At 35.3% G+C, this 27211-nt stretch overlaps 5 protein-coding genes across 5 annotated transcripts; 4 read left to right on the top strand and 1 right to left on the bottom strand.

The window, feature by feature from the left end:
* The first annotated feature begins 998 nt into the window (after positions 1 to 998).
* On the top strand, positions 999 to 5953 carry LOC111015989 (transcription factor-like protein). The gene is made up of 4 exons (XM_022291213.2): positions 999 to 1269; positions 3037 to 3581; positions 4228 to 5139; positions 5397 to 5953. The coding sequence occupies exons 1-4, from the start codon at positions 1069 to 1071 to the stop codon at positions 5668 to 5670; spliced, it is 1932 nt and encodes a 643-aa protein (XP_022146905.2). The 5' UTR covers positions 999 to 1068; the 3' UTR covers positions 5671 to 5953.
* A 227-nt stretch (positions 5954 to 6180) lies between these two features.
* Positions 6181 to 8183, top strand: LOC111015999 (3-oxo-5-alpha-steroid 4-dehydrogenase (DUF1295)). Its single transcript, XM_022291225.2, has 3 exons — positions 6181 to 6957; positions 7103 to 7366; positions 7511 to 8183. Exons 1-3 carry the CDS (start codon positions 6724 to 6726, stop codon positions 7991 to 7993), a joined length of 981 nt encoding a protein of 326 aa, XP_022146917.2. The 5' UTR covers positions 6181 to 6723; the 3' UTR covers positions 7994 to 8183.
* A 677-nt stretch (positions 8184 to 8860) lies between these two features.
* Positions 8861 to 11907, top strand: LOC111014000 (uncharacterized). Its single transcript, XM_022288590.2, has 6 exons — positions 8861 to 9169; positions 9287 to 9561; positions 9860 to 9994; positions 10087 to 10422; positions 10536 to 10847; positions 10966 to 11907. Exons 1-6 carry the CDS (start codon positions 9001 to 9003, stop codon positions 11251 to 11253), a joined length of 1515 nt encoding a protein of 504 aa, XP_022144282.1. The 5' UTR covers positions 8861 to 9000; the 3' UTR covers positions 11254 to 11907.
* Positions 11908 to 15960: 4053 nt separating this feature from the next.
* Positions 15961 to 19039, top strand: LOC111013992 (protein NTM1-like 9). Its single transcript, XM_022288577.2, has 6 exons — positions 15961 to 16305; positions 16406 to 16677; positions 16782 to 16898; positions 16984 to 17475; positions 17879 to 18187; positions 18312 to 19039. The coding sequence occupies exons 1-6, from the start codon at positions 16137 to 16139 to the stop codon at positions 18594 to 18596; spliced, it is 1644 nt and encodes a 547-aa protein (XP_022144269.1). The 5' UTR covers positions 15961 to 16136; the 3' UTR covers positions 18597 to 19039.
* A 94-nt stretch (positions 19040 to 19133) lies between these two features.
* LOC111014008 (protein ARV 2) lies at positions 19134 to 22246 on the bottom strand. Its single transcript, XM_022288603.2, has 10 exons — positions 21910 to 22246; positions 21306 to 21416; positions 21160 to 21207; positions 20961 to 21050; positions 20402 to 20447; positions 20180 to 20262; positions 19997 to 20091; positions 19783 to 19849; positions 19592 to 19667; positions 19134 to 19453 (listed from the first exon to the last, which is right to left on the bottom strand). Exons 1-10 carry the CDS (start codon positions 22111 to 22113, stop codon positions 19362 to 19364), a joined length of 912 nt encoding a protein of 303 aa, XP_022144295.1. The 5' UTR covers positions 22114 to 22246; the 3' UTR covers positions 19134 to 19361.
* Between the last annotated feature and the right edge of the window lie 4965 nt (positions 22247 to 27211).

Genomic DNA, 27211 nt, shown 5'->3' with positions numbered 1-27211 from the left:
TTTGAATATATATAATATTATGTATAATTAACACCCAATTAAATGAATTTAAAGAAAGGGTACCAATATAACACAAATACTGGAGAGTACAATTTTAATTTAAAAAAAAAACTGTGTAAGATACCATTGAACCCTCTCAATCACAACATTGCTTGATTTGAAAATGGTTGTCATAATTAAAAAGCCAGATACACCGGACTCCAATTCATCTTTTATGTAACTTAAGAAAATATGCATCACTTTTTATTGTTGATCAAGTTCAACAGTGGTAGGTCCTTTAATCTAAAACAGTATTAATTTTTTTTCCCATGTTCTTTGTAGTTTGTACCGTATTTTGATAGGTTTGAACATAAATGAATTAAAGCGAGGTCATTTAGACGGTTATATCTCAATTTTTTAATTGGCAAATAATTATTGGAGTTATATAGATAATAAATAATTAGAGTTAATTAATATAACCTCAATTTCCACAGCCAAAATAATTAATATTTTTTTTGTCCCTAAAAAAATATTCCTGACTAGTAATTATATCAGAAAAAAATTGTAATTTTGTGCAACAAAACCTAATCTCATGCTGGAGGCTTCTAGGAAAACCTTTAATATCTTGAAAGTTGAGAATATTTTTAGATTTGAGAGAGCAATTTTGTGCTAATGAAAACGTATTCAGTTATATTTATAGCTTGGAGAAAATTTCATCGGTACCCCATTAGCTACCTCAACAATCAATATTAGTAGTTTTAGAAAATATTTACAAAAAAGAAAAAAAAAATCAGAAATCAAAATATTGAAAGAAACTATTGTAAATTCTACCATCCACTTTGTTAATTAAAATTTTACTTTTTTGGATTTACAGCGCACCAGAACACGAAAAATCTGATTTTATTTATTTAAAAAATGGTAGGTTGCAGAAATTGAAGTTTGGGCCTTATTAGCGTGGCCTTTCTCCAGTGGGCCTCGTTGGTATGAACCCCAATTCATAATCATCTCCTAATGTTCTGTTCTGTTGCATTGCGTTGCAGAAGACGAAGAGAACCCAGGGAAATTCGCAGAGCAGAGGGTGCCGGAAAAATGTCCGCTCGCTTGCTCAAAAAGGTTTTGAAGGAGCAGGAGGAGCTCGAGCTACGACACCACTCTTCTCACCACTCTTCTACGAGTCAAGATGGACGAGATTCTCCCCCATCTCAGGATGATGCATCTGAGTCCCCTACTGCCTCTTCTATAAATCCCTTCCACCTCCTTGACGATCAAGAAGATGACCCCCCAAAACAGGTTTGCTATTTCATTCCTTCATCCAGACTTTCCTCAACTCCAACCTTATGGTTAACCTCATCTTCTTTACTATTCAACCATCATTTCTTCCTTTTTCTCTTATTTTTTTCTCTCTGTCCATACACTCTGGACTTTTCGAATGCATGGACTCTAATTTAGCTAATTATGGTGGGAAAAAGCAACTGGAGTTTTCTCAATTTCTACAGAAGTTCCAATTTGGTCATTTCGTTAAGTAAGACTATAATTTTTTAACCTATTTCTTCAACATTGAAATTTGATATTTTAATGGTTCCCTATCCTTTTATATGAATCTAATTTTAAACGTACGAATAGTCTATGTTTTTACCATATAATAGTGTTATATATTAGGCATTGTATGCATATTCATAAGTTTATGCCTCTTCGAAAGCACGCTTTCAAAATGATTTTTGTTTTTGAATTAATCATAGTTATGTAACTTAGACTAAAAAAGGATTTTGGGAGAGAAGAGAGATCAGAGTTGTATAAAATGGATGACCCCGCAGTTATGAGATTCAATTCTCCATATTGTTGAACTGCGTTGATCAAACATGGGGTTAGTGGAGGCTTAATGGGAAGGTTCCTTGTAAGGACAAATGAGGTTCATATCTATGGAATTCTTTTAGTAGATGTCACATTTGTGAGAATGAAAAGGAAGGCTACATGACATTTTCTTAGTGTTCAAAGTCTTTAAGATTTCGTACAGCCTAGGAAGATTCCTATTTGTGGACTTAGCATACTAAGCAACGTGGATCAAGCGTTGCTGTAGAGGTGGGTTGTAAATCAGCAAAGCTTGCACATATTCTCTGTCCTAATTGGACATTGCTGTTGGGAGACAACCCAAAGAAGCTTGGGTTTTCGAAAGTTGTGGAGGAAAAGGTTTTATGCAAGCTTGACTAGTGGAGTAAATTTTGTTGATCCAAAAGTAGAAGATTAAGTTTGTATGAAGTCATCCTACTCCTAGCACACCTAGCTACTTTATGTCTATCTTCAGTATTCCAAGGAAAATTGCAATAGTATTGAAGAGGAAGATGAACTTCTTGTGGGATGGTTATCTATAAGGGATGCTTAGCCACCTCTTGAGTTGGAGGAAGGTGGTGTTCTTGCCCCTAGAAGATGTGGGAAGGCAAATGACAACTAACTTTATTGGTGATAGTTCTACTCCCAACAGATTATATATATGGGTATTTTTAATAGATAGCAAAAATATTTGTCATATTTGTAAATATAGGAACAACTTTTTGGTTTTGCAAATATGACAAAATTTTTAAAATTAGATTTTCATTTTTTATTTATTCTGATTTTTCCTTCTTGGTATATCAATTATATCATTGATATACCTATGAAATATATTAGTCATACTTAATATATAAATTATGTACTTTATATTAAGTATATCATTGATAAATCTTCTTCGGTTGGAGATTTTGGTTTAAGTAATTCTGTAGGTTTCTTACTAATGTATCAAGTATATCGATGTACTTAGGTGTAGGATTAGTAAACAAATTTACTTTTTATCGTTACTGATTAGTAAACAAATAGATTCTTCCTCACATCACTAATATCCCCATGGTAGTAATCTTCCTTAGTTTTGCTGTTCCTTTTTTCTTCCTTAGTTTAGCTGTTCCTTTTTTCTTTCTTTTTATCAGTTATCATTAAGTCTTATGAAGTAGACTATGGACTATAGAGTGCTTTCATTAAATGTAAGCAAATTTTTTTTGTCCAATTGACTGTGTAATTTTACTACAGGACAATGATCAAGAGGCCGTGGATGAAATTTCTGCGGACTTGCATAAGCAGTTTGTGCATAATGGAACTAGAAGTGCAATTTCAACATCTAATAAAAAATTGAAGAAAAAGAAAAAGAAGAAAGAGCGGGAGAAGTCTTCTTCCACCAGAGATAAAATCCTTGATAAGCCCTTGGATATGATTCTAGAATCTCTGTCTCTGGATGTTAACACCTCTGCTTTAAGCCTTCAACATGGCCCTGAGAAAGCCAAGAATGGTGTTGACGAAAGGAATCGTGGAAAGCAATGTCTACCTTCATTGTTAGAAGTGGATCCTAAATATTTAAATGCTGGGAATGAACTTCGAAGAATATTTGGTTCTAAGGTGGTAAAATCATTTGAAAGAAATCATCAGGCTAGTAGTTCCAGACAAGTACGTGGGGGAAGACGTGTCAACCATCTTGCTAGGAAGACCTATCTTGTTAGTCCATCAGACCATTGGCCCCGTTTGGATGGTTCACTTTCCATGGAGTTTTTGGATACAAGGGATGGATATCACTATTTTAGGTAAATTTCATTTTCATTTTATCTTATATTTTTTCCCCTCAGCACCCCTAAGTATACAAACTGAATATAGGTAACATTAAAATTGAATGGTAGGACAGAGTAAATGTGTCATCCTGCTAGGAGATGATGAATGGTTTGTCCTGCAACATATATTACCTGAATATTATATATAAGTAAATATTTAAAGCTTGCTTTTGCCGGTTGGAGATTCAATAACCTTGTACAGGCTGAAGTTCAATTTTATGAATTATATTGCCTCTTCTTGTCCGAGACATGAAGAAGAGACCTAGAAATTTTGATTGAAACTTCGAGATTTATATCCTAAATAGTTCTACTACTTCTAACAGCTCATCTCTGCATAGCATTCATGACATCCTACATTGGCTGAATAAAGATGAATCTTGCGCATTGCAGTGCTTCCATGGTCACTGCCACTCCAATGAAGTTTCTCATGTTCAATACTGTTGATCATATTTTCTTTTCATCTTCATTTTTTCCTTGCTATTTCAATTTGTAGTTAGTGTGGACCCTTGGTTTTTCATCTTTTTTAACATTCTTTAATTAGTTTTTCTATAAATTAGCTCCACCTATAAATGTAATGTCTATTTCATCTGGGGTTTGGATTATAACGTGCAATTGCTTCCAGATATGTACACCTGCCATCCTATGTTGAAGCTCAGAGAGGATTTGAGGCTGCCAAATCTATTCATGATCTCAATGGCATTGCTAGTATTCTGTTGTACCACCCATATCACTTGGATTCACTTATAACGATGACAGAGTATTTTAAATTTGTGGGCGACCATGAAATGTCAGCAGATGCAGTTGCAAAGAGTTTATATGCCTTGGAATGTGCATGGCATCCTATGTTTACTGTCTTACAGGGTAATTGCCAGTTGAAGATCAGCCATGAAACGAACAAGCCGATGTTTACATCACTTTTTACTCACGTAAAAAACTTGGATAGGCGTGGTTGTCATCGATCTGCCTTAGAAGTTTGCAAACTATTACTTTCACTGGACTCTGATGACCCAATGGGGTCTCTCTTCTTCATTGATTACTTATCTTTGAGGGCAGAAGAATACACATGGCTGGAGAAGTTCGCTGAGAGCTATAAAAATGATACTTCATTGTGGTTGTTTCCAAACTTCTCCTTTTCCCTTTCCATAAGTCGATTTTATCTTGAGCGTGAAGAACCGTTAAAGACTGATAATCTTGATTGTACAAGAGCTAATTCAACAGATCTTCTGAAGCAGGCGTTAATGCTTCACCCTTTGGTCTTGAAGAGATTAGTGGAAAAGGTGCCACTGAAGGAACAGTTTTGGGTGCATATACTCAAGCATTCCTTCTTCCTGCCAGATCAGACCGGAATTCCATCCTTGGATCACCTCATTAATTTATACGTCGAGAGGAATTACATTATATGGAGAATCCCAGATCTACAAAAGTTACTCAGAGAGACTGCACAATTGATAATTGAAACCCTGGAAACTGATCGAAACGATGCCAAAGACTGGGCTTGTGTGAGAAGAGAAGCATTCACATCCGAGAAAAATGAGTGAGTGTTTTTTTTTTAATTGTTGATTATAAGATTAATCCAGATATCAAGCTTTTGGCCACTGTCATTTTGAGTGCTGATGCATGCATTTTGAAAGTTTTGCCCTTCACCTGGAATTATTTTTAAGTTAAAGAAGTAATAGAGAGATTCAAATCATCTATGTAGTAGTTTCCGGTGTGGTTATGGAGTTGTTAAAATTTGATAATTATCAATATAATTTTTGTGAGGTAAAAGTGACAGCTTTCGTTAATTGGCAGGTATGCTCATTTATTGGTCTCGGATTTCTCTGATTCAGTATCGTCTGCCCCTCCTGAAGCCTTGCAAGATTTTGTGGTTGATCCAAGGGTGAGAGACGTACAGAATATAATTCAACATGCCAATCCTCCTGATCAACGGCAACCCACCCGGGAAATTGCAAATAGGAGTGCATTGGCTGTCCTGTTTGAATCAATGCTACCTTGGGTTAATTATGGGGATGAGAGAGATGTGGGTGTTGACGATGGTAACCAGCCCGATGAGCATGACCATTGAGTTGTCAATTATTCTCCAGTTTCAAGTTCGAAAATGGACTTGTTGTGATGCGGCATAGATCACCTACGCTCAACTTGTGTTATATGGTGGCAGTCTCCCATCTGTCATTGGTTTCCAACTGCGATTGATTGGTAGTTGTACTTCTATGTAGGTAGTTCTGAATTCTCAATGCATATGTTATATTTCTCAAGCAAAGATTGATCAATTCGTAGATTGGAGAAGATTTCTTTCTTACATGTTGCACAGTAAATAGATGATTAATTATACTTTTCTTGTTCTAGTATACCCAATGATTCTGTTGGTTTGAAATATGGGGAAGAGATAGAAATAGCGTCGGAAGATGTGGTGCTGTGTAAGAATGAGAATCATGGCATGGCATAGCATAGCATAGCTCTTTCTTTCTTTCGTACCTAAAATAAATAAATAAATAATGAGTATGTTGTGGTGGTTGATGGAGGTGCATGCAGCTGTGAGACGAGGCCTGACTGCAACTCAATTATTACACCTAGCTGCCCTTCAATTATCTTGGAATTTATTCATTTAGCTGCATCAGTTAGATTTTGGAGATAGAGCAGCCGGACGGCGCGGGGGCCGCCCTATCATTATCATTAGGCGCACTACCAATGCCCTCAACCCATCATTTCGCTCACACCCAATTCCCAATTCCCTGGCATCGAAACTTATTGCAGTCTCTTAAATCTTTAATCCTATGCCAGTGCCAACTCTACCCTACGTCTGGCCCTCTAATAATTAATTATCGTAATTATTATTTTATTTTCGTGGTCCTCTGCTCTACACCCCACTGCCCAGAGCTTGTACTCATTGTTTTTGTTAAGACTGGGGACTGGTTTGAACAAATTCCTGAAAGGAAAACTACATCCTGCTAACAACAGATAATTTCACGTCACACAGCCTGGTTGCTAAGTCAAAGGAGCAGACCAGCCCTATAAAAAAGCGACAGGGAGCAATTAGGTGTGGGAATAAGCGAACCTGCGGACCATCATCAGCAAAGATTTTGAGAGGAGAAGAAAGCCGAAAGGAAAGTTGGTAGTCATGGGTAGCGGCAGAAATGTCGGTAATCTGAAAAATGCTGTCATAGCATTGCTAGTTCCGCTTCCCTCCATTCTCTTTTACCTATCTTTCCTCAGCCACTGCGGTAGCGGAAATCTTTCGTCTTTTCTTTGGAAATGGTGCTATCACCATCCTCTTTTATTGGTGAACGCACTCTTCTTCCTCAACGTCAACCTTGTCTTCTGGCTCATCAGTCATGTCCAGTCCAGCCACTGGGTGAGCCTCCTTAGTCCTTACTTGTCGTCTGTTTAATTCCCAATTTTTTTCCCTCAAATTCTCAGCTTAAACAGCACGTACGGTTGATTGTATTCTACTTTGTAATTGGTTAAAGTTCCGTTGGTTTTAAAATTGTTTGGTGCAGATGATTGATTTGTACTGGACATTGATACCCGTGATGCTCGTTCATTATTTCGCTTCCCACCCTTTAGCTCAGTATAATGAATTGAGGTCATGGATCGCAATTGCTTTGACATGGATATGGAGCATAAGGCTTTCCCACAACTACTTCAGGCGGGAAAGATGGCAGTGGGGTGCCAAAGAGGACTGGAGGTTCACGGATTTGCGCCGACAGTACGGCGAGAACTGGTGGTGGGTTTCTTTCTTCGCCGTCTACCTTTCACAGCAGGTACTAACTTGTTCGGATTACTCTCCTTCATGCATGTTCATAAATCTCTGGCTTTACTTTACTCATAACCTGCTTGATGAATTGCCCCAACGAATTTTAGCGGCAAAACTGGTGGTTGATTTGTGTTTCTTCCAAATTAAATAGGTGTTTCTGATAGGCGTATGCCTCCCTCTGTACGTTGTCCACTCAGTTGATGAGGCATTGAAGATGTGGGATTTGGTAGCCATCTTTGTGTGTGTTTCTGGAATTGTCATCGCCTACTTTGCCGACACACAACTCCATGAATTCGTGAGTAGGAACAGCAAGCTCAAAAAGAGTGGGAAGCCAATGGTCGCCAATCTAGAGGAGGGACTGTGGGGTTACTCTCGACACCCAAACTACTTTGGAGAGCAGTTGTGGTGGTGGGGACTTGTAATATTTGCGTGGAGTTTAGGTAAGGGATGGAGCTTTGTTGGATCACTCATCAACAGTCTGTGCTTAGCCTATGTGACCAAGCTGGTTGAAGAGCGAATGGTGAAGCAAGAGTACAGAGCGGAAGCTTACAGGAAGTATCAGAAGACTACATCAGTGTGGATACCTTGGTTCAAGACATCATTAACAGCAGATGAGAAGGAGAAGAATATGTGAATGTGATGCGAGTGACTTGTGGTGTTGGTGTGGCTCTTTCTCGTTTATGGATGTCGTGAGCTGCGTTGATTTATGCTATCTTGTTGTAAAGCTTTCTATTGTGAGTTTATATCTGGAGGAAAAAGTCTGGGTTTTATCCTCCTTATCTATTATATCAATGAATAGAACCTTTAAGGTCATTTGCAACTGCTTTTACAGACTTCGTTTAATCTCTGTTTGGCCCCTTGGTTGTTTCTGATTATGCAACTGTGCAACCCAGTCCAGTTTTCAAGCCTATACACGTTATACATTAAATAAATACTAAAATGTCTAAGGACAGAATCTTCCCGCACCTTCAACCTATGAGTGCAAGGAGGAAGAAGTTGTAGGTTTCAAAGTGAAGCATGCTGTCCTAGGCAACCTCATCTGCTCTGCAAATTTTTTGTCAAATTGTTTGGCATTGCCTTGGCTTTTACACAAACAATTTTCATCTGCTGTGAAGTGATATTGATTTGACTATAAATTAATGTTGTGAAAGCGTGAATAATGCAAAATTTGAATAATTGTGTTACAAAAAAGCACTGAATTGCAACAGGATGTGGAAACTGCAGTGCAATCAAGAATCCACATTCTCTTACTAATATCCTATAATAAATTATATATCCCTTCCGAATAAAGAGGAATAGTACAAATAAGGTGTGTTTTATTGGATTCACTTTAGACTTCAAAGCAGATAACGACAAACCTCACTCTCTAGTCTCTGCGGCCTGGTGTCACTTATTTATTTGCCAATACCTTGTACAAATAATAGCAACAGCAACAGCAACAGCAACAGCAAGCTTTTCTTTTCTTTAGCTTCTTCACCAAGTAGAAGACCTCCGCTGGAGTTGGTCAATTTCCAAGTCAATGGAGTTCCCTGTATTTAATGCTCTCCTGCATCCCCACTTCTCTACACTCGCTTCCTTCCTGCTCCTCTACTCACTTCTTCTTCCTACAAACCATCCACCCCGAAGCTTTTCGTCAAATACATGGCCAATTGCACCCATCGGGATCTATGGCCGGTTGGATTCCGATTCCATCCAACAGACGACGAGCTAATTAATCACTACCTGAAGAACAAGATGCTTGGTAAGGAATCGCTTGTTCAATACATCCCTCAAGTTGATATCTGCAAGTATGATCCATGGGAACTCCCCAGTATGTTTCTCCCTCTCTCTCAATTACATTTCTTGATTTCATTCATGCCTCTGTTTTGGGATTATGAAAATGAACGACTCTGAGGCTCTGTTTCTTTCACTTTCTCTTCGTTCATAGGCCTATCAAACGGCGATACTGGTGAGCAGCAGTGGTTTTTCTTCTCTGCGCAAGATTTCAAGTATTCCAATGGCCGTCGATCCAATAGGACCACAGGAACCGGCTACTGGAAATCCACGGGCAAGGACCGCAAAATCATGGCTCCAGGAACCAAGACGTTGATTGGTACCAAAAAAACTCTGGTCTTCCACCGCGGCCGGGTTTTAAATGGGATCAGGACTAATTGGGTCATACATGAGTACCATCTTCACTCGGACGCCAACTTCACGAACCTGGTGATTGACCTCATTCTTTTGTCCCTTATACATTATTTCTTTCACGTCTTTGTTGTCTAATTTCATTTATTTTGGGCCCTTTCATGCTGTTTTTCATATGGTTTTGTGTAGTGAACTTTGAGTCTTCGTACATACTAAAGTTTGATTTGGTAGGATTGATCTATTCATTATAATTTTAGAAAAATCTGCTGCAGCTATCCTATAATTTGACAATTTGCAATGTATGTTGGTCTATTATCTTGATGATGATTATTGATTAGTTTAACACTCCTCCTTTCTATGCCTCTTGCTCATGCAGAGGTCGTTCGTTATTTGTCGCCTAAAGAGAAAGTCAGACGAGAATGATGTTTTGATATGTAATGAAGCTGAATCAAACGGTATTGTGAATTCCACCTTCAAAAATGTGCAAAGCACAATGGACGAAATCCAAGAGGTTAGAATTTAGAAAGAGAAGTCCCTGGACCTGGACGCTGTTTACTGTAGCATGAAATGCTTTAAACTAATCTTAACATTATATATGTCCAGATTTTAGGAAATGGAGAGTCATTGTTTCAACCGGACCTCCAGGTTTTGGATTATGATTTTCCCGATTTGCAGTCCCCATTGTTTTCTGACCCCGAGCCTACTTCGATGGATTTCCAAGCTACCAATAGCTATGGGACTCACGTAAATGGAGCTTCTGATGAGGACATTGATACTGAAGAATTTGTAAACTCAATCCTTGTTGATGATGAAAATTGTTTCCATGAAGGGACACCAAATAGTTCGATCAATGATTTCAACTATGAGGAATTGCTCCACTTGGTTAGTCATCAGGGATTCAGCGGTGACACTGGCATGAATTCAGCTTTCGATTGGCAGGTAAAATAATATCATAAATCATTAATTTTACACCAAGGGCTTGTTGGAAATCCTTGATGGCAGAGATTGATGAATTATTAGACCTAAATTATGTGTATTTTATCGTGTTGCAGAATGATCATGCTTCTCGCAGCTTGTTGGGTGAACATACCCGTTCAAGGGTACAAACTCAAAGTATGCCGATGATTAGAAAATCACGTAGAAGCCCACTCACTTCAAAGATTCTCAAGTACGGAGGTGAAAAAGTTGTTTCCTCTCCCCGCCCTCGTGAAGATACACTTCAAATCAATTGCATCTTTTCATACCACGGTGATGACTCTGACAAAGAAAGAACAACTTTGAGACCTCAAGGACCTAAATCCCATAAGGTTGTAGCCCAATTGGAGAGGGAAACTCAACTCCGAGTAGTATCATCCCATGACAAGGTGAGAGAGCAGAACAAAAACGCTCACATAGGATAAGATCATATCTTTTTTTCTCATGAAAACAATTTGAATGACTTTATTTTGCCATGTCTTACATCCAATGTCTTTCTTTTTTCAGGCAAAACCAGTTCCTAAACGGATTAAAGTTGTCAAACCAGTCAAAACATCTAACAAAGATTCTATTGAAGACCAAAAAAGTGAAGTTGAGAATAGTTTAGCCAACCGGATCAAGTCAACTGGTCGTGGGTGTCTTGAGAGTCGAGTAAAGTGTTCCTCAAGTATCCTGACTACAAAATGCATTCACCACAAATCAAGTCCAGCATCAGCTTATGTTGCCAGAGCATGTATAGGCTTCATTTTGTTCATCATGGTTGCAAGACAAGCGCTGCTGTATGGAAATTGGTGATAAATGTTAGTACCCACGTGGTACAGGTAACAGGTGGTTATACTCGTACTAGCAAGTTACTATGTTTCGTAATGTATATGAAGGGAGGTGTCCCGACTCCTAGGCAATCGATCATTCGTAGGCATCATCACCAAATGAGAGAAAAAACGGGACAGAAATGAGGCATGACCTTCATAAAACGTGCCAGTTTGATTGTTTCTTTTAGTGCCATGGTTGGATTCATGTTGTATAGGCGATGGTGTTCTAGTAGTGATGGCTGATGGGAAAATATTAGATCAAGTTTTCTGTCTTTTTCTTTCTTTTCCTGTATTCTGCTGTTGATGTGGGAGAAGGGCATCCGCATCTATACTGAAATTTGGTGGCTACTCCAAGATGCAAAGAGGAGAGAGGAAGAGATCAATCTGGTTTCGAAGGTGCACATCCGACGAGATGCAAATGGCGCGGCCCATGGTATTGTCCGAAGAGCTATGGTGTACACTATGACAGATGAGTGGATTTTTTAGTTTTCCATCTGGTTAATGGAGTTAGCACGCATTGTTTAGTTTTTTTCTATTTTTGTTCTCAAGAAAGAAAAAAAAAGTACATCTGTTTTATTTAATAGTTTTTTTTTTTTTAAAATACACTTTGGTTAATGGAGTTAGCACGCATTGTTTAGTTTTTTTCTATTTTTGTTCTCAAGAAAGAAAAAAAAAAGTACATCTGTTTTATTTAATAGTTTTTTTTTTAAATACACTTTTGATCCATAAGTTTCTATTTAGTCCATAAGTTTCAAAAATTAACAGTTTGGTCCTCAATTTTTAAAAAGTAATTCTAAAAGGTCCCTGAAGTTAAAATTCCATTGCTAATGGAATCTTGACATGGCTTTCGCCAATCAAAAGTTCGCTATCTTCATCTCATCTACCTTAATTAATTTCACAATAATTTTCTCTATCCAAACCATTTTGTACTTCAATGGCTACAGTCATCCTTCTCTTTTTAGGGTTCTTCTAAGAAAGTGCTGAGTTAGGCAAAATGAAGGAAATAAGAGGTTTCACTTTATGTTAGAAGGTGAGAAAATTAAAGGGAATGAGTAGGGGAGGGAGATTATTATATAGGAGCACGAGCTCCTAGGTAAGAGAAGAGAGATGAGTGTTTGGGGCGTGGGAAAATGACCGTTTGTGTAAAATTCCCTCAAGCCGATTCCATAGATATTGCAGAGGGAAAAGAAAGAAAGGGAAGGGGAAATTAAAAAAATACCATCTAATTAAAAATAATAATATAAAATTATTAAATATCTAACTCACCTCAGTTATCGCGCCTAAACTTAATATATGAAATAAACCCATCAGTTATCGTGCATAAACTTTTCCAATTTCTTTTCTTTATTATATATCAAACATATATCACATATATATCATGAGTATATCTGACAACATTAGTATATCAGAAATAAATCAATAGTATATCAGAATTCAATCAATTCTATATCAGTGGTATAATAGTAAATCACTATTTTACCTGCTTTAACCCTTTGTCTTGTATTTTTTTGATCAATTAGAAATCAGTAGGTATTGGCATGCATGGAAAATGAGAAAAAATTTTTGATACTTACTGAAAATGAGAAAAAAAACTTGAAAGGAACGTGAATGTGAACGTCAATGGTGATTTTCAAATTATTGTGAATGAAAAATAAAATGGACGAAGATGAATGAGCAATCAATTAAAAATCAAATGTAAATAGAAACTTAGGGTTTTTATGTATATCAATAATATATAAGTGATATATCAAATATACATCGTACATATATCAGTAGTACAATTAAGTTTTATTTAAAATTTTAAATATCAAAATGAAATCAGCAACAATGTCATTCTTAAAAGGTTTAAACATCATTCTTGGGTATCAACATCAACGTCAAATCAGCAGTAAAGTCCTTCAACAAAAAACTTAAAGGTTTAAACATCAAAAACGAACCAGTAGCATAAACCAAAAGTAGACTAACAATGTTATTCTTAAAATTCTATAAAAGAAGAAGCATAAGTTCCAACAGTCTAGAAAAACGTAAGTTTCATTCATGTATAATTTTTAGGTAAAAGCTTGGGATATCAATCTTCGTTCTTGGCTATTGTCGTGTCTACGGAGATAATATCTTTGAAGCTTTCTGTTTTTCCATAGACAACACTTTTGACATTGGTTTATGTTGTCTTTTGGGACAAACGACATCAATATTTTCGACAATGTTTTTTTTATTTCATTTTTCATGTTTGTACCATTGCTTTTATCTGAAAAATAAAAATTTATTTCATATATTAGTAGTATATCAAAAAACATATTAGAGGTAATATGTTTGAAATAATTGGTAGATATCATAGTTATATCAGAAGTAAATCAATTTCATATCATATGTATATCAAACATATATCACATATATATCAAGAGTATATCTGTCATCAGAAGTAAATAAATTTCATATCAGATGTATATCAAACATATATCACATATATATCAGGAGTATATCTAACATACATTACATATATATCAGGAGTATATCTATCCATCATAGTTATATCATAAGTAAATCAATAGTATATCATAAGTCAATCAGTTTTATATCACCTACAGTAGTATATATCATAGTTATATCAAAAATAAATCAATTTCATATCAGATGTATATGAAACATATATCACATATATATCAGGAGTATATCTGTCAATCATAGTTATATCATAAGTAAATCAATAATATATCAGAAGTCAATCAATTCTATGTCACATATAGTAGTAGATATCAAAGTTATATTAGAAGTAAATCAATTTCATACCATATGTATATCAAACATATATCACATATATATTAGGATTATATCTGTCAATCATTAGTATATCAGAAGTCCATCATAAGTAATTTATTGTTGGTTCGGGCCAGACAGGTATACTTGTAATTTAGAACGTGGGCCTCCATTTTTTTGCAAAAAAAAAATGTTATATTTGAAAAATTCAAACCTTGTTGCTATTTTGCTTATTTTCCTAACTTTTTTTTGTCATATCTCAAGTTGCCTCAAAAAAATATTATTAAATTAATGTATTTTGGGTAATTAAAAGTACGGATCAACCCTACTAGAAATTACATAAAAAGCATTGGCGAAAGTTAAAAAACGTTGGGAAAACCTCCTCATGATTGATTCACAAAATGGTCTACTTGACTTCGTGGTTACTTGACTTCGTGGTTACTTAACTACCCTTCCAATCGTATTGGAGGATTCAAACTTAGGACTCAAGGGAGAAAAGGAACGTAAACAAGCAAAGGAGAACATTGCCAACAAAACTTCCAATATTAATATATAATAAATAAACCTTGCCCGAGATTTACAATACTCACTCGTAGAAATGAAAACCCGAGCAAACTCAGACGGGTTTTTTGCGAACTCGAGCTGGTTTTTTACGAATCCGTCGAGTTTTTGCCTATACTTTTCTTATGGAACTCTCAAAACGGATCCCAAAAAACCTACCCTGGGCACAAAACTCACTCGAGGTTTTGCCCAAGTTCTTTTACAGAAATCTAAACACTCGGAACAAAATTTTCATGCACTCTAGGGCAAGATTGATGCTCAAGATTTATTATCATTTAATTTTAAGGAACTCAAATTAAAAAATATATATCAAGGAGCGAGATTTATTCCATTTTAGTCGAGATTCAAGTCCGAAATTTATGCCCATTTTAATTTCAACAAACCCAAATAAACAAAATCATCCTATATTAAAATTGTATCTCAATCCAAGTCTCTCTTTGTCTCAAAATACCGTCAACTCATATATTTTTTCCATTTTTTTAAAACGAAAAAAATTCAAGAAATCGACAAAAATGGAAACTAAAAAACAGAAAATTGAACGACAAGAATACACATAGATAAATCGGAGGGGGAAAGAAGAGAGAAGGGGCACTAATATAATTTCACAGTTTCTTAAATTAAAAAAATTATTGATTTAGGTTAGAAAAAAGAAGGGTAAATTGCATAAATCACTCATAAAGTATGGTAGCTGTTGCAATTATACTCCTAAACTTTCAATTATAAAAATTAAACCCCCAAACTTTGATAAGTGAAAAAATTAAACCCTTAAATATTGAGTTGTAGAAAATAAACCTCAAATTTTCATGAGCGGTGAAATTGCACCCCTAAATATTTTTAATGGTAAAAATAAAGACGTAAAACTTAAAAAAAAATTACATCTATTTTAGTCAGTTTCTCCCCACAAACCCTTTAAACGAGTATTAGAGGGAAAATCAAAACTCTGTAACGCAAAATATTGAAATCCAGATTCTGTTTAACACCAAATCCTCTTAACCAATACTGAAGATAGGAATACCCATACTGAAGAATAGGAATACCATAAAATTTCAGCTCTTCAATCGAGAAACAGATTCTGTTTACCCCCAACATTTGTCTCACCCACTCTCTTTGTAATTTTTTACTTGTGTAATTGAAAACATTGAGTGCTTATGATTTTGTTTTCTTGGAATTTTGTTTCACTCCCAAGAAAACAAAATTCTTAATACTTCGGCATTGAATCGATTTCTGTTACGGTTATCTCCCAGCTTACAATTCAGTGTTCCACCTATAAATCAGTTTTCCACAATTTCCATTTCTACCAAATTAAATCAATAAGGCATGAGGCGGCGGCCGGTGGGGTAGATGGTGCGGGTGGGATCCATTTCCATTGGCGCACCAAGCCAACCCGAGTCTCTTAAGTGAGTGTCACAAAGCAAGTAACTTCTGCAGGAAGTCGAACATCACCATCGTTCATTCAACCTAAGTCTCCTTTCCTGCTCCTACTCCGTTGTTATTATACATGCATTTAGATTTAGACATCCACCGACGCTCTTGCAAGTTGCTACCTAATTCATGGCCTTTCCTCCTAATGTCTGCCAGTGGCCGATTGGTTTTGGATTCCGTCCCACGGAGGAGGAGCTCATTACTCACTACCTAAAGAACAAGATGCTTGGCCACGATTCTCTTGTTCCATGGATCCGTGAGATTGATCTCTACAATTACGATCCCTGGGAACTCCCTAGTATGTAATGTATTTCCACTTCCCCGACCCGACCCGACTGTGATTTAAGATTTTGAAGATAAATCAATAAAATTCTCATTCTAGCTTTCCCCTTCTGCAGAGGAATCGGTTTTCGAGTCTGATAATTATGAGTGGTTTTTCTTCCGGTCCCAACCCACCAATGGTCGTGGCCCCAAAACTAAGAGGACCACACGGACTGGCTACTGGAAATCCACGGGTGAGGACCGCAAAATCAAGGCTCGAGGAACCAACAAAGTGATCGCAAATAGAAAAATTTTGGTGTTCCATCGAGGCCGGAGTCCTAAGGGAGTAAAGACCAACTGGATCATACACGAGTATCACCTTCACCCAGACACTAACATCGCATACCAGGTATTTCTGTTTGGTGATCTATACTTATGAGTCTATTACGTTCTGCAATTTTCGTATTGTTCACAAGGATCTTTTCGTTTTAACCCTGTCCTTCCTTTATGTAGCGGCAATTCGTCATATGTCGCTTGAAGGAAAATGCAGAAGAGAAAGATGTTTCCACTTGTGATCAGAACAGCAGTGTTGCTTCTCACTTGAAAGATGAAGTCACAGCAATCCGGGAGGTAAGTATCCTGTATGAAGATCAACTTTTGTGCAGAGCTTGAGATGGTTTGCTTAACTCTAACTCGTTTATAATTTTGAACCCAGATGTACACAAACAACCCAACAAATGAAAAATCAGTCCTAGGACCACCTGCTTTGACAGATATTCAACCAGCCAACGCCTATAATGGTGAAGTAAATAGGCAATCAGTACGGGCTACAGCTTCTGAAAGTGAAGTTGGTCTCACAGAGTGGTTGAACTCACTTCCGGATGAATGCTTTGATGATGCGACCTCAAAGATGTGCAGATCCCCAGGGCATTGCGAACCAGACCCAACTTTAATGGATTTTCAACCTGCCAATGGCAATGATGGTGAAGTAAATAACCAATTATTGCAGCCTGGAGCTTCTGAGAGCCAAGTTAATCTCACTGAGATCTTCGACAAAGTCTTGTTGGAGGATGAAAAATGTGACGAGGTGACATCAAAGATCTGCATTGATACCTACAACGATGAGGAATTGGATAACATGGTTCTTGAACTTCAATGCGGTGGATTTAGCAGTGACATTGTTAATGACGCAGCATACGGGTGGCAGGTAAAAATATTTCAAAATATTACAATTTACATTAATTTACTTGATTTTTTTTCCGTCTGTTAGGTAATTTTAAGTGGGCGAATTCGTTACAGCGTGCAACATTGATTAGGAGAGAGTGTGATCTACTGCAACATTGATTAGGAGAGAGTATGATATATAGTATATAGATGAAGACAATTGTCACTGGTGGTATGAGTCCTTTTGGTTTCAAAGTTGTGAAGGTTATGTCCAAAGCAATCTATTGTAAAGATACTTGGATGTACCATTGTCTTACCTGCAACAACACACATTTTCAGAGTCTTTCCTCTTGTTTTGTCTTATTTGTTTTCTTATAAATTCTAGGTACATGTGAATGCGATTCTTATTCATTGAGTAATTATCTGCCTTTTCTCGGGTCTTGCAGAATAATCACAGTTCTCCAAGCTGGTTTCATGAATGTACGAGTTCAACAATCAAACAGTTTCGTAGAAGCCCTCTCACTGTAAAGCGTTTTCGGTACAAGGAGGAAAAAGATATCTACTGTCTCGATGAGTTGCAAGGGAATTCCCGTGTCCTTTCTGGTGAAGGTGAAGCTCGAATGTGTGGCATTTCCTGGGACAATTACCACTCTGATCATGGATCAAGAATATGTCAACCAAAATCCAGTAACACTGTATCCTGTGGAGTCCGATTGAAGAGGGAAATTAAGAGTGAAGGAATATCCCAAGACAAGGTGAAAAGACAAAAAAATGTGCTTTAAAAATATATATACTGTGTATAAGCTCTTATTGTTGTAAAATTATATGTATGAAGACGACTTCTGGATGGTTTTTGACTCTGGTGTTCAATTTCTGCAGGCAAAAGAAGTTGAAAAACACATAGAAGTTGTCACTTCACCCCAGCTATCGATGACAGATTCTAATAACGGGCTGAAAAGTGAAGCAGGCCATAAAGCAACCAAGTGTGGGGTGTCATGTTGTGTATATACTAAGCAAGCAAGAAATGTTTTCTCATATATCCTCACTACAAAATGCATTCAACACAACTCAAGTCTCCCACTGGTGTATTTTGCTAAAGCATTTCTAGGCGTCGTAATGTTCGTAATGTTTGCTCAAGAAATTCTGCTATTTGGACAATGGTGATAAAGATTGGCACCCATTTCTTGATGGCAGTTATTTTATAACGAGGTAAAATACTATTTGGTCCATGAAATGAGTGTCTTAGACCTTAAAGTTTGAGAAATAGTTCTTGGTTCCTGAAACTATTTGAATGTCAATTAACTTGCAAAAAAAAAATTATGCCCTACTTTGGGCATGTTGGGTTGGCAAGTCCTTTCTTCTTCTCTCTTCTTCTTCCTTTCTTTATCTTTCACCTCTGGCGACTTTCGTCAGCATAACCATCCTTGCCGGCCTCCTGAAATCTCCTCCCTCTCTCTTTTTCTCCTCTTTCTTATTTGTCTTCTATCCTTCTTCTCTGGCGACCTTCGCTGACTTGCCGTCATCCGACTTCCAGATCGTAATTGAGAGTTGTACTGTAATTGAGATTATTACAGTGACATTTAATAAGAAATATATTTCCATCATAATACTGAATCATATTTTCTAGTTTTTTGAGACTAAAGTTGTTGCAGATAAATTTTGTATAATTTCGTTTGTAGAACTAAAAAAGAATTGTCACAATTACGCAAAAGATATCTCCTTTCAGAGCCACAGCCATCATATCGATTAGTAAAATTATGGAAAATACTTGAAATATCCAATCCAAATTCTGAAAACAGTTTTCATGAATCTCACTGCCTAAGATATCACAATCCCCACCCCTCCTCCAAATTTGAAGTTGACGTTGAAGTTGCACAATGACTAGATTCTGGTCTGGCCTCACGTGACAGGTATGTCGATCTTCAAACTTCATTTCTCAAACAGCTTTGTGGCCAAAAACTTAGCTGCATGAGCACACAAGCAAGTTCCAATGCATCTACTCACAGCTGATTCCGTTATCACTGCTTCACAAAAGAGCTTTTTAACGCCATAATCATGAATTTTCCCTGCTATGGTGAAATGAAAATCCCTAATCTATGCAATACTAGGATTGGTTAAGGAGCCAGAGTTATCTGCTGACAAGCTGAAGCTCTCCTCACCTTTAATTGCTACTGCATTGGACGACAAAACAAAAAAATCAACGATGAAGATCACTGTGGATGGAAATTCCCAGACCTGCACTAAAAGTAAAACACGCCGAATATTACAAGGATACACATTTTTACGAGAAAGCCTGCACTGAATGTCTCTACGATTAAAAGGAAGATAACTAGGATTCATGTAAATATACCGTCATGCTAACAAGAAAGATCTTGAAGTAACTCGAAATAATGATGGCGAAGATCAGATCTTTGTGCCTACAGAAGCAATGAGAAAAAAAAACAAATCAGAATAAAAGTCTGACGTGAACGTCCTATACACAAATGAAGCATGTTCAATTGCTGCTGTTGCACTCGAGAAAAACAATTTGGGACAATTAAAGCAGCAGTCTTCGTATAACTTACCAATGGAAACCAGCTGAGCTCCTCAGAAATACCCTTGACGAGATAAGAAGAGCACAAAGAAACATGACATTTCCAAGAGACACATCCACCAAAGTCTACAGAGATCTTTGTCACAACTTCATAAAACCATCACGAAACATCTAAAACACCCCAAAAAGATGGTTACAGGATGTATTTCCAAACCTTTCGACAGATCCCAGCTATCGATGAAAAGCTCAAAGATGAATTTCCTTGTATGTCACTTAGTCTCAGAAGCATACACCTGTCTAATTGATTGCTGTTAAGGCACTCGATCTAGATATTATATCATATGTCAAAAGAAAAAAGAATGATTTCAATAGTAAAGTACGAGGACAACTGGACAAGGCATCCCCTGAGTGGAGACTTCCCAACGGAATTGGATACAAGCATCCAAAAGAAGAAAACTCAGAGCGAACTTCCACATTAAATCCTACAAGAGAGTGAAATAAATTACCGTATTACTTATTAGTATCTGGAAAGTGGAAACGACTGTAAGGAAAGGTATAATTCCCCGTTGATTTGAGGACTCCTCCTTACTACAAAAAATTCTGGTACCTGTATAGTATGGAATTCTTGGCCATTAAAAGTTTCATACAGTATACATTAATTCATTGTTGGCCATTAAAGCAGCACTTAGAATAGTGTGGTCCTATTAAATAATATTATATATTACTTAATAATGTGTCAAAGTATGAATGGAAGGAGTAGGTACTATAGTAGCACTATACAAATTCTCCCCATTACTACATAGAAAAGCCCTTTATATAATAATTAAAAAAACCATCTTACTAAATGATATTCAAACAGGGTTTACTGAACAAATACTCGTGAAGCAGAAGGAAATGGCGAACAAGCTATCACCTATCATATGAAATGATAATTACAATTGTCCATTACATTTTCTTTGGTGCATGTGTGGGAAATGAAGCAAATGGGCGCGAACCTGACAAGACAGACGATCTCTATTAAGTACGTTGTAGAGCAAATGTCTGTAGGCCTGGGGCTTGTGCAGTATCAAATCGATTAGTACAATCTACCACTTGAAAACGTATAGTCCTCAGACGAAGTAATTGCATAATCAAATGGATAGAAAGAAAGCATAAAAGAATACAATAATAGTAATGAAGGAGTGGGCAATTCACCATCGCTTCGCACTCGATGTATTCGTCTGCAATGGATTCGCAATTGCCCTTTATAACATTAAGAAGCGTGAGAATTTCACAAAGAAACATTGATTTAAAGAGCACGTAAATAGAGAGGTAGAAGGGAAAACTCGATACAAGCGTACGCATTTCATAAGACGTATATTGCCGGGTGAGTACTGAACAAACAGTTGATTCGTTCCAAATCCACACTGAACACAACGATTCACCTTTGTTTCCCTTCCCATCGGCGAATTCTGGACACAATCGAATCAAATGAGTTTGGCTCATGTTGGCTTTATATTGTTTGTTTAATTACATTTTTTTTTAACAAATTGTTAATTACAATTCAGTTCTTATAGTTTTAGTTTTAAGAATTTAGCTTTGGCTTTATGATATACCTGATACATGTGAGTAAATATATATATATTGTTCAAAATATATATATATTAAAAATTTTCATTAGGTATGTTTAATAATGTCGCAACTTTTCAATTCCTGTAAACTTCTATTTTCAAGCTCCTAAAATATGCCTCTAGTTTGCTAAAAAATAATGCCTGAACTTTTATTTTCAATCTTTTCAATTCCTGAAAATTCGAACCACCCGCCTGCATCTCACCAATACCAATCCTCAAAGAACATCTCCCTCCCACCCTCAACTTTCTTCATTTTAATTTAATTCAGACGAATTTAATTAAATTAACTTAAACACAATTCCCTATATATGCAAAAAATTGATCAAAATCTCACCTCAGATTTCGTGTCGTTGAAATTCGGATCCGGATCTGATAAACACGAATGCGATATCTGAGAAACCATTTCCCCGGTTTTGATCAGCTCTTTCTTATCTTCAAGTTCAGCAACATCTGAATTGTTGTTGTTCTTCAATCTCCGGCCCGAAGCGGACGACGGTTCTTTCCCTTTTCCGGCGGAAGAATGGGATTTTGTACTCATATTCCCCTTTGGGAAGGAAGGCACTTTCGGAATCTCTCTCTATATTGGTGTTTGTTTCAAATATACTCAAAAGTTCCTTGAGAATATGTTTCTACTTGTTCTTAGGTTTTAAAAAGCATGCATTAACCGAACCGATTAATCAAAAAGTCATGAGTTTGAAGCCGAAGCATCACCGGTCGTACTCAAAAAGGTTTTTGAGAATTATTATTTCGAATTCCAATTTTACCCTTTATTATGTAATACCAGATCTCGTGCAATTTCCTTTGCATTTGGATTGCTCTTCGTGCTTTTTCTTCTTCGAAAACAATGCGTCGATTTCGAATTAGTCTCTCCTCGCGAGCTCTTAATTAGTCTTGTTTTCGAATTATTCTTGGTATCCACACTTCAATTTTTTTAGCTTCGTCGTTGTTCGTATTTGCTGTGAATTCATTTTAGGGCATCAGATTTGGAGAGCGCTTGTCCAATAAATCCAAAGTCCCGATCCAACACTCCTAGGTGGTTTCAACTCAGATGTCGGAGGACAATTTAATTGAGGATTAAGTTAAGGAACAGGGAAATCTAACCAACGAGCTTGCAGAATTTGCTACTGCAAAAGAGCCTTCAAACTAAGAGCTTGCCCATAACTTCATGTTGATTATACGTGTACCCATCCCAACCTCAAAAAGTATTTTTTCTTCCCTTCCATTCAATTCCAAGTTATATAGGAATTCAATTCGATCAAGAACATTGATGATTCTAGGTATTCGAATGAGTAATTGTATTATCTTTCTTTATTTTTATTCTGGGTTTTCAATACTTTTCCTCTAAATGAAATCCTTCGAAAGTATTTTGTTGACGAACGTTGATTGTAGCAATATAAGAGAAACCCATCAACAAGCTATGTAGTTTCTCAAGGTCCCATTTTCACAGTAAAAAAACACATCATTCAAAATCACAAAGGATTCAATCAATACACATCATGAGTATATCAAATATATATCAAACATATATCATTACTATATCAGTGGTAAAATTCATATAAGAAGTTATATCAGTAGATCAGTTTATGGTAAATTTTATAATAATATAAAAAATTATATGGATAGATATCATAGTTATATCAAAAGTAAATCAATTGTATATTAAATGAATCATATAATCATATCATAAGTTATATCAGTAGATATCAGAGTTATATTAGTAACTTTATATTTCATTCTCTTTGTTTGCACCGTTGTTTTCATCTGAAAAAAAATTAGTGGATATATTAGTATTATATCAACACACAAATATCACAATAGATATCATAGTTATATTAGAGATATGTCAAGTATATATTGTAATAAATTTATATATAATAAATCATATAAATAATTTATATCAATAGATATTATAGTTATATCAGTCGTACATTAGTTGTATATTAGTGAGATATCAGTGGTAAATTAGAAGTATATCAAGTATATATCTCACATATATCAATGTTATATCAATGTTATGTCGGTGGTAAATCAATGATAAATTAATCAATAGTAAATCATATAATCATATCAGAAGTTATATCAGTAGACACATAATTATATCGAAAGTAAATCAGTTGTATGTCAGTAATATTTCAGTGTTATATCAAATATATATCAAGTACATTTCAGACATATATTAATGTTATATCAATAGTAAATCAATAAATGGTAAATAGTATAATCATATAAGAAGTTATATCAGTAGTATATCAGAGATATATCAAGTATATATCAAACATATATATTAGTGCAAATCTTAGGGAAATTGATTCTAACATCCCACCAGACTAGGCTATTGGGCCTCCATGTTTTTGAGCTAATTAAGGGTAAATTTGATATTTTCCAAGTTAGACCTCCGTATTTTTGAAAAAAATTGCTAACAATCCAAATGTAGATGCTAATCTTGTTATTTTACCTAATCTTTTTGCCATTATTGCAAGAGACCCTTAAAAATAAATAAAAGAGACCCACAAAACTGCAAATGCCAATTGAGAGTGCCAAGATTCTGGTCTATGAATAGTCAAACAGAGTACACTTCCAAACGGATGCCAATACCAATTGAAAATTGTGGAGAAAAAAATAGATTTGGAACGGAGACTGGAGGAGCACCAAGGGGATGAGGGAAGAGAGAGAAAGAGAAAAGAAAAAGGAAAAAAATGCCACCTAACTTCAAATTGACAACCTAATAATGTCATGTCACTTTTCCACGAAAACCATTTAGAACTATTTCCTAAAGGTTATGGATCAAACTATCACTTTTTGAAATTTAGAGACAAAATAGAAACTTATCCTCAAAATCAGTGTATTTTACCCTTTGCTAAATACTTATTTGTGATAAAAAATGAGTTTCAATTAATAAGGATTTAAGTGGGTGTTTGGTTCCCCATTTTCAAAACGGGGAGTAGGGTTTGTCTAACAAACCCACGTTTGCTTCTCAGTTTTATAAACACATTTTGCTACAATTATGAGTGTTCACGGGTTGGGTTGGGTCGGGTTAGATGTTTTTTTTTGGACAAACCCAAATTTTCGGGTTGGTATTCGAATTGGTCAGATAAGCAAACCGAAAGAAGGTAATTGTCAACCGAACCCAACCGAACCCAATTTTTCGGGTTGGCTCGGTTTGGTCATCAGGTTGCCTTTTATTCTTCTCATTTCTTCTTCTTATATGGAATAGCAGTTGAAATCCACCGACGTCATTGACGTGGCCACCGCCACAATGTCCATCATCGTGAACACCGTGTAGATCGATTGGGAGGAGCCAATATTGCTCTTGAAGCCGACAGGGACGACGTAGGCGGCAACAAACACGATGGTGGCAATTAGGACCGCGACGATGGAGCATAACTTGGAGGAAAGGGTTTCTTTCAAAGGGGTTGAACTTCCTCTTGATCTTCGAAAGGGTTTGTTTCGTACCGACCATCCATAGCATAAGTGGTTCTCGACGCAAGTTAAGAAACAGAACCTAAGAACCCCTATCTGATTTGAGCAAAGGAAGGTGGAAAGCTCGAGCTCAAAGAACTTTGATGGTGGACCTTACAAAGTAGAGGGCGAGATGAGGGATGAACGTGAGAGAGTGAGCAAGGGCCGGCATGGGATGCTTCCAATGGAAGAAGATTAGGATGAGATTCGAGAGATGGGAGAAGATTAGAAAAGTTGAGAAAGAGCGTGAGATTTGAGAGGGAGGCTGAAAAAAACTAAAAATGAAACCTAAAAAAACATAATATATATATATATGTGTGTGTATATATATTTTTCAAGTTTGGTTTGGGTTGAACTGAAATTTATTTGGTTGAACCCGTGAATCGAAGTGAATCGCTCGGTTCACATAAAATATAATCCAATCCAAACCAAAATTTTATCTAACCCAACCCAATCCTTATGATTTGATTTGGGTTGTTCGGGTTCTCGGATTGTTGGGTTTTTTCACCCCCAACTACAGTAAATATTATTCCACCATCCAGCTACAATAATTTATTCATACTCTTCAATTTGCTACAGTGTATATTTTGTCTTTATTCTATATTTTAAAATGCATTAATTTTTTAATTAAATATATTAAATAAATAAAGAAATTAGTTAATATTAATTTTAATTATAAATAAATAAATCAATTTAATTAAAATTACATTTAAAAAAATAATTAATTCATATATCGACAATTTTTTTCTAGTTTTTTTTTTCCAAATGATCTAAGAAAAATCTAATTTCTTTTGTTTTTGGTATCTATTTCTAGCTGTTTTTTTTTTATTTTTATTTTATATAGTTGTTCATTTTATTTCTTTCATTTTTATTTATTTTTTGTTATCTCTATCACATCTGTAAAAGACGTTATGATTTTGTATAATTATTTGTTTTAATTTTATATCTTCTTTTTTAACTTGTGAAGTTAATAGTTTTTAAACAAATATTATTTAAAAGGTTTTCACTTTGTAATAAAATGTAATTTTCAAATAAAAATAAGTAAAATTTAATAGTAATGTTAATGATAATTAAGTAATCAATTTTTTTAGAATAATTAAGTAATCAAATTTACTTAAGATAGTAAATAGTGAAAAATTAAATAAATTGTTGATAACATTTTCTCTACGGTAAAATTTATGTCTAATGACTTTGTATATTTTTGTTTAAACATTGATAAATATTTCAAAAGTATTTTCATAGATAATTGAATATTTATTTTAAAAATTAATCATTGGGAAAAAAAATGGATGAATAAATGTATTGAAAATATTTTATATATGTTTAAAATAGTATTTCTTAATTTCATAAGAAAATTGACTTATTTAAAATAAAGTCAAATAATTTAAACGGAACTTAAATGATTTTAATTAGATAATTAGTTTATTCATTATTTTTTTTTTAAAATTAAAACTCAACCAATTGAACACAAATTTAATAAAATTAGTTTAACAAAATACAAAACACTGACTTAACAAATATAGACTTAAACAATAAATCTAAACTTAACAAATTCAGACTTAATAAATCAGGACAGAACAGTAAACCAAATACCCTTTGTTGTACTGTTTCGTCAACGAAATGAAGTGGCGCATTGCCTTGACGGTATGAGCAGAGGCTTGTTGTTGTATTGATATTCATTTGAGTTTAAATGATAGAGGAGCACTTACCGGCATCCTTGGCTGGTATTCCTGCACCTGGACAGGCATTTTTATTTCTCAAATTATTTTACTAATTAATTTGTTTTTAATTTTCTTTTCTTATTTAAATGCATAAATTTTAAAACCTTAAATATAATTTTTTAAGTTATATATGTTTCTTATTTCTCTTATTCAATTTTAATTTTTCAAGTACTATTTGATTAGTTTTTCACTATTTAAAAATTAGCATTGTTAATTAATATTTTTTGTATTGTATATTGTTCAAAATTTTAATCTAATATTTGAAAATGTTTAGTTAGTTATTGATTTTTAAAATTTGGTTAGATTTTTCGAAATGTCTTCATGTATATATATAAAAAGTTTTAAGAAAATATTATGTAACATTAATACTTGTTTATGACCATTTTACATCAAGGCATCAGTAAAATTTTTCTTTGAAATTAAATTGATTTTTAATTATAAATTAGGGTATGGATT

This window comes from Momordica charantia (genome assembly GCF_013281855.1).
Source record: "Momordica charantia cultivar OHB3-1 chromosome 5 unlocalized genomic scaffold, Mcharantia_2.0 BLBB01000005.1, whole genome shotgun sequence".
In the NCBI taxonomy this organism is placed as follows: domain Eukaryota; kingdom Viridiplantae; phylum Streptophyta; class Magnoliopsida; order Cucurbitales; family Cucurbitaceae; genus Momordica; species Momordica charantia.
This window is presented reverse-complemented; position numbering and strand designations above follow the sequence as displayed.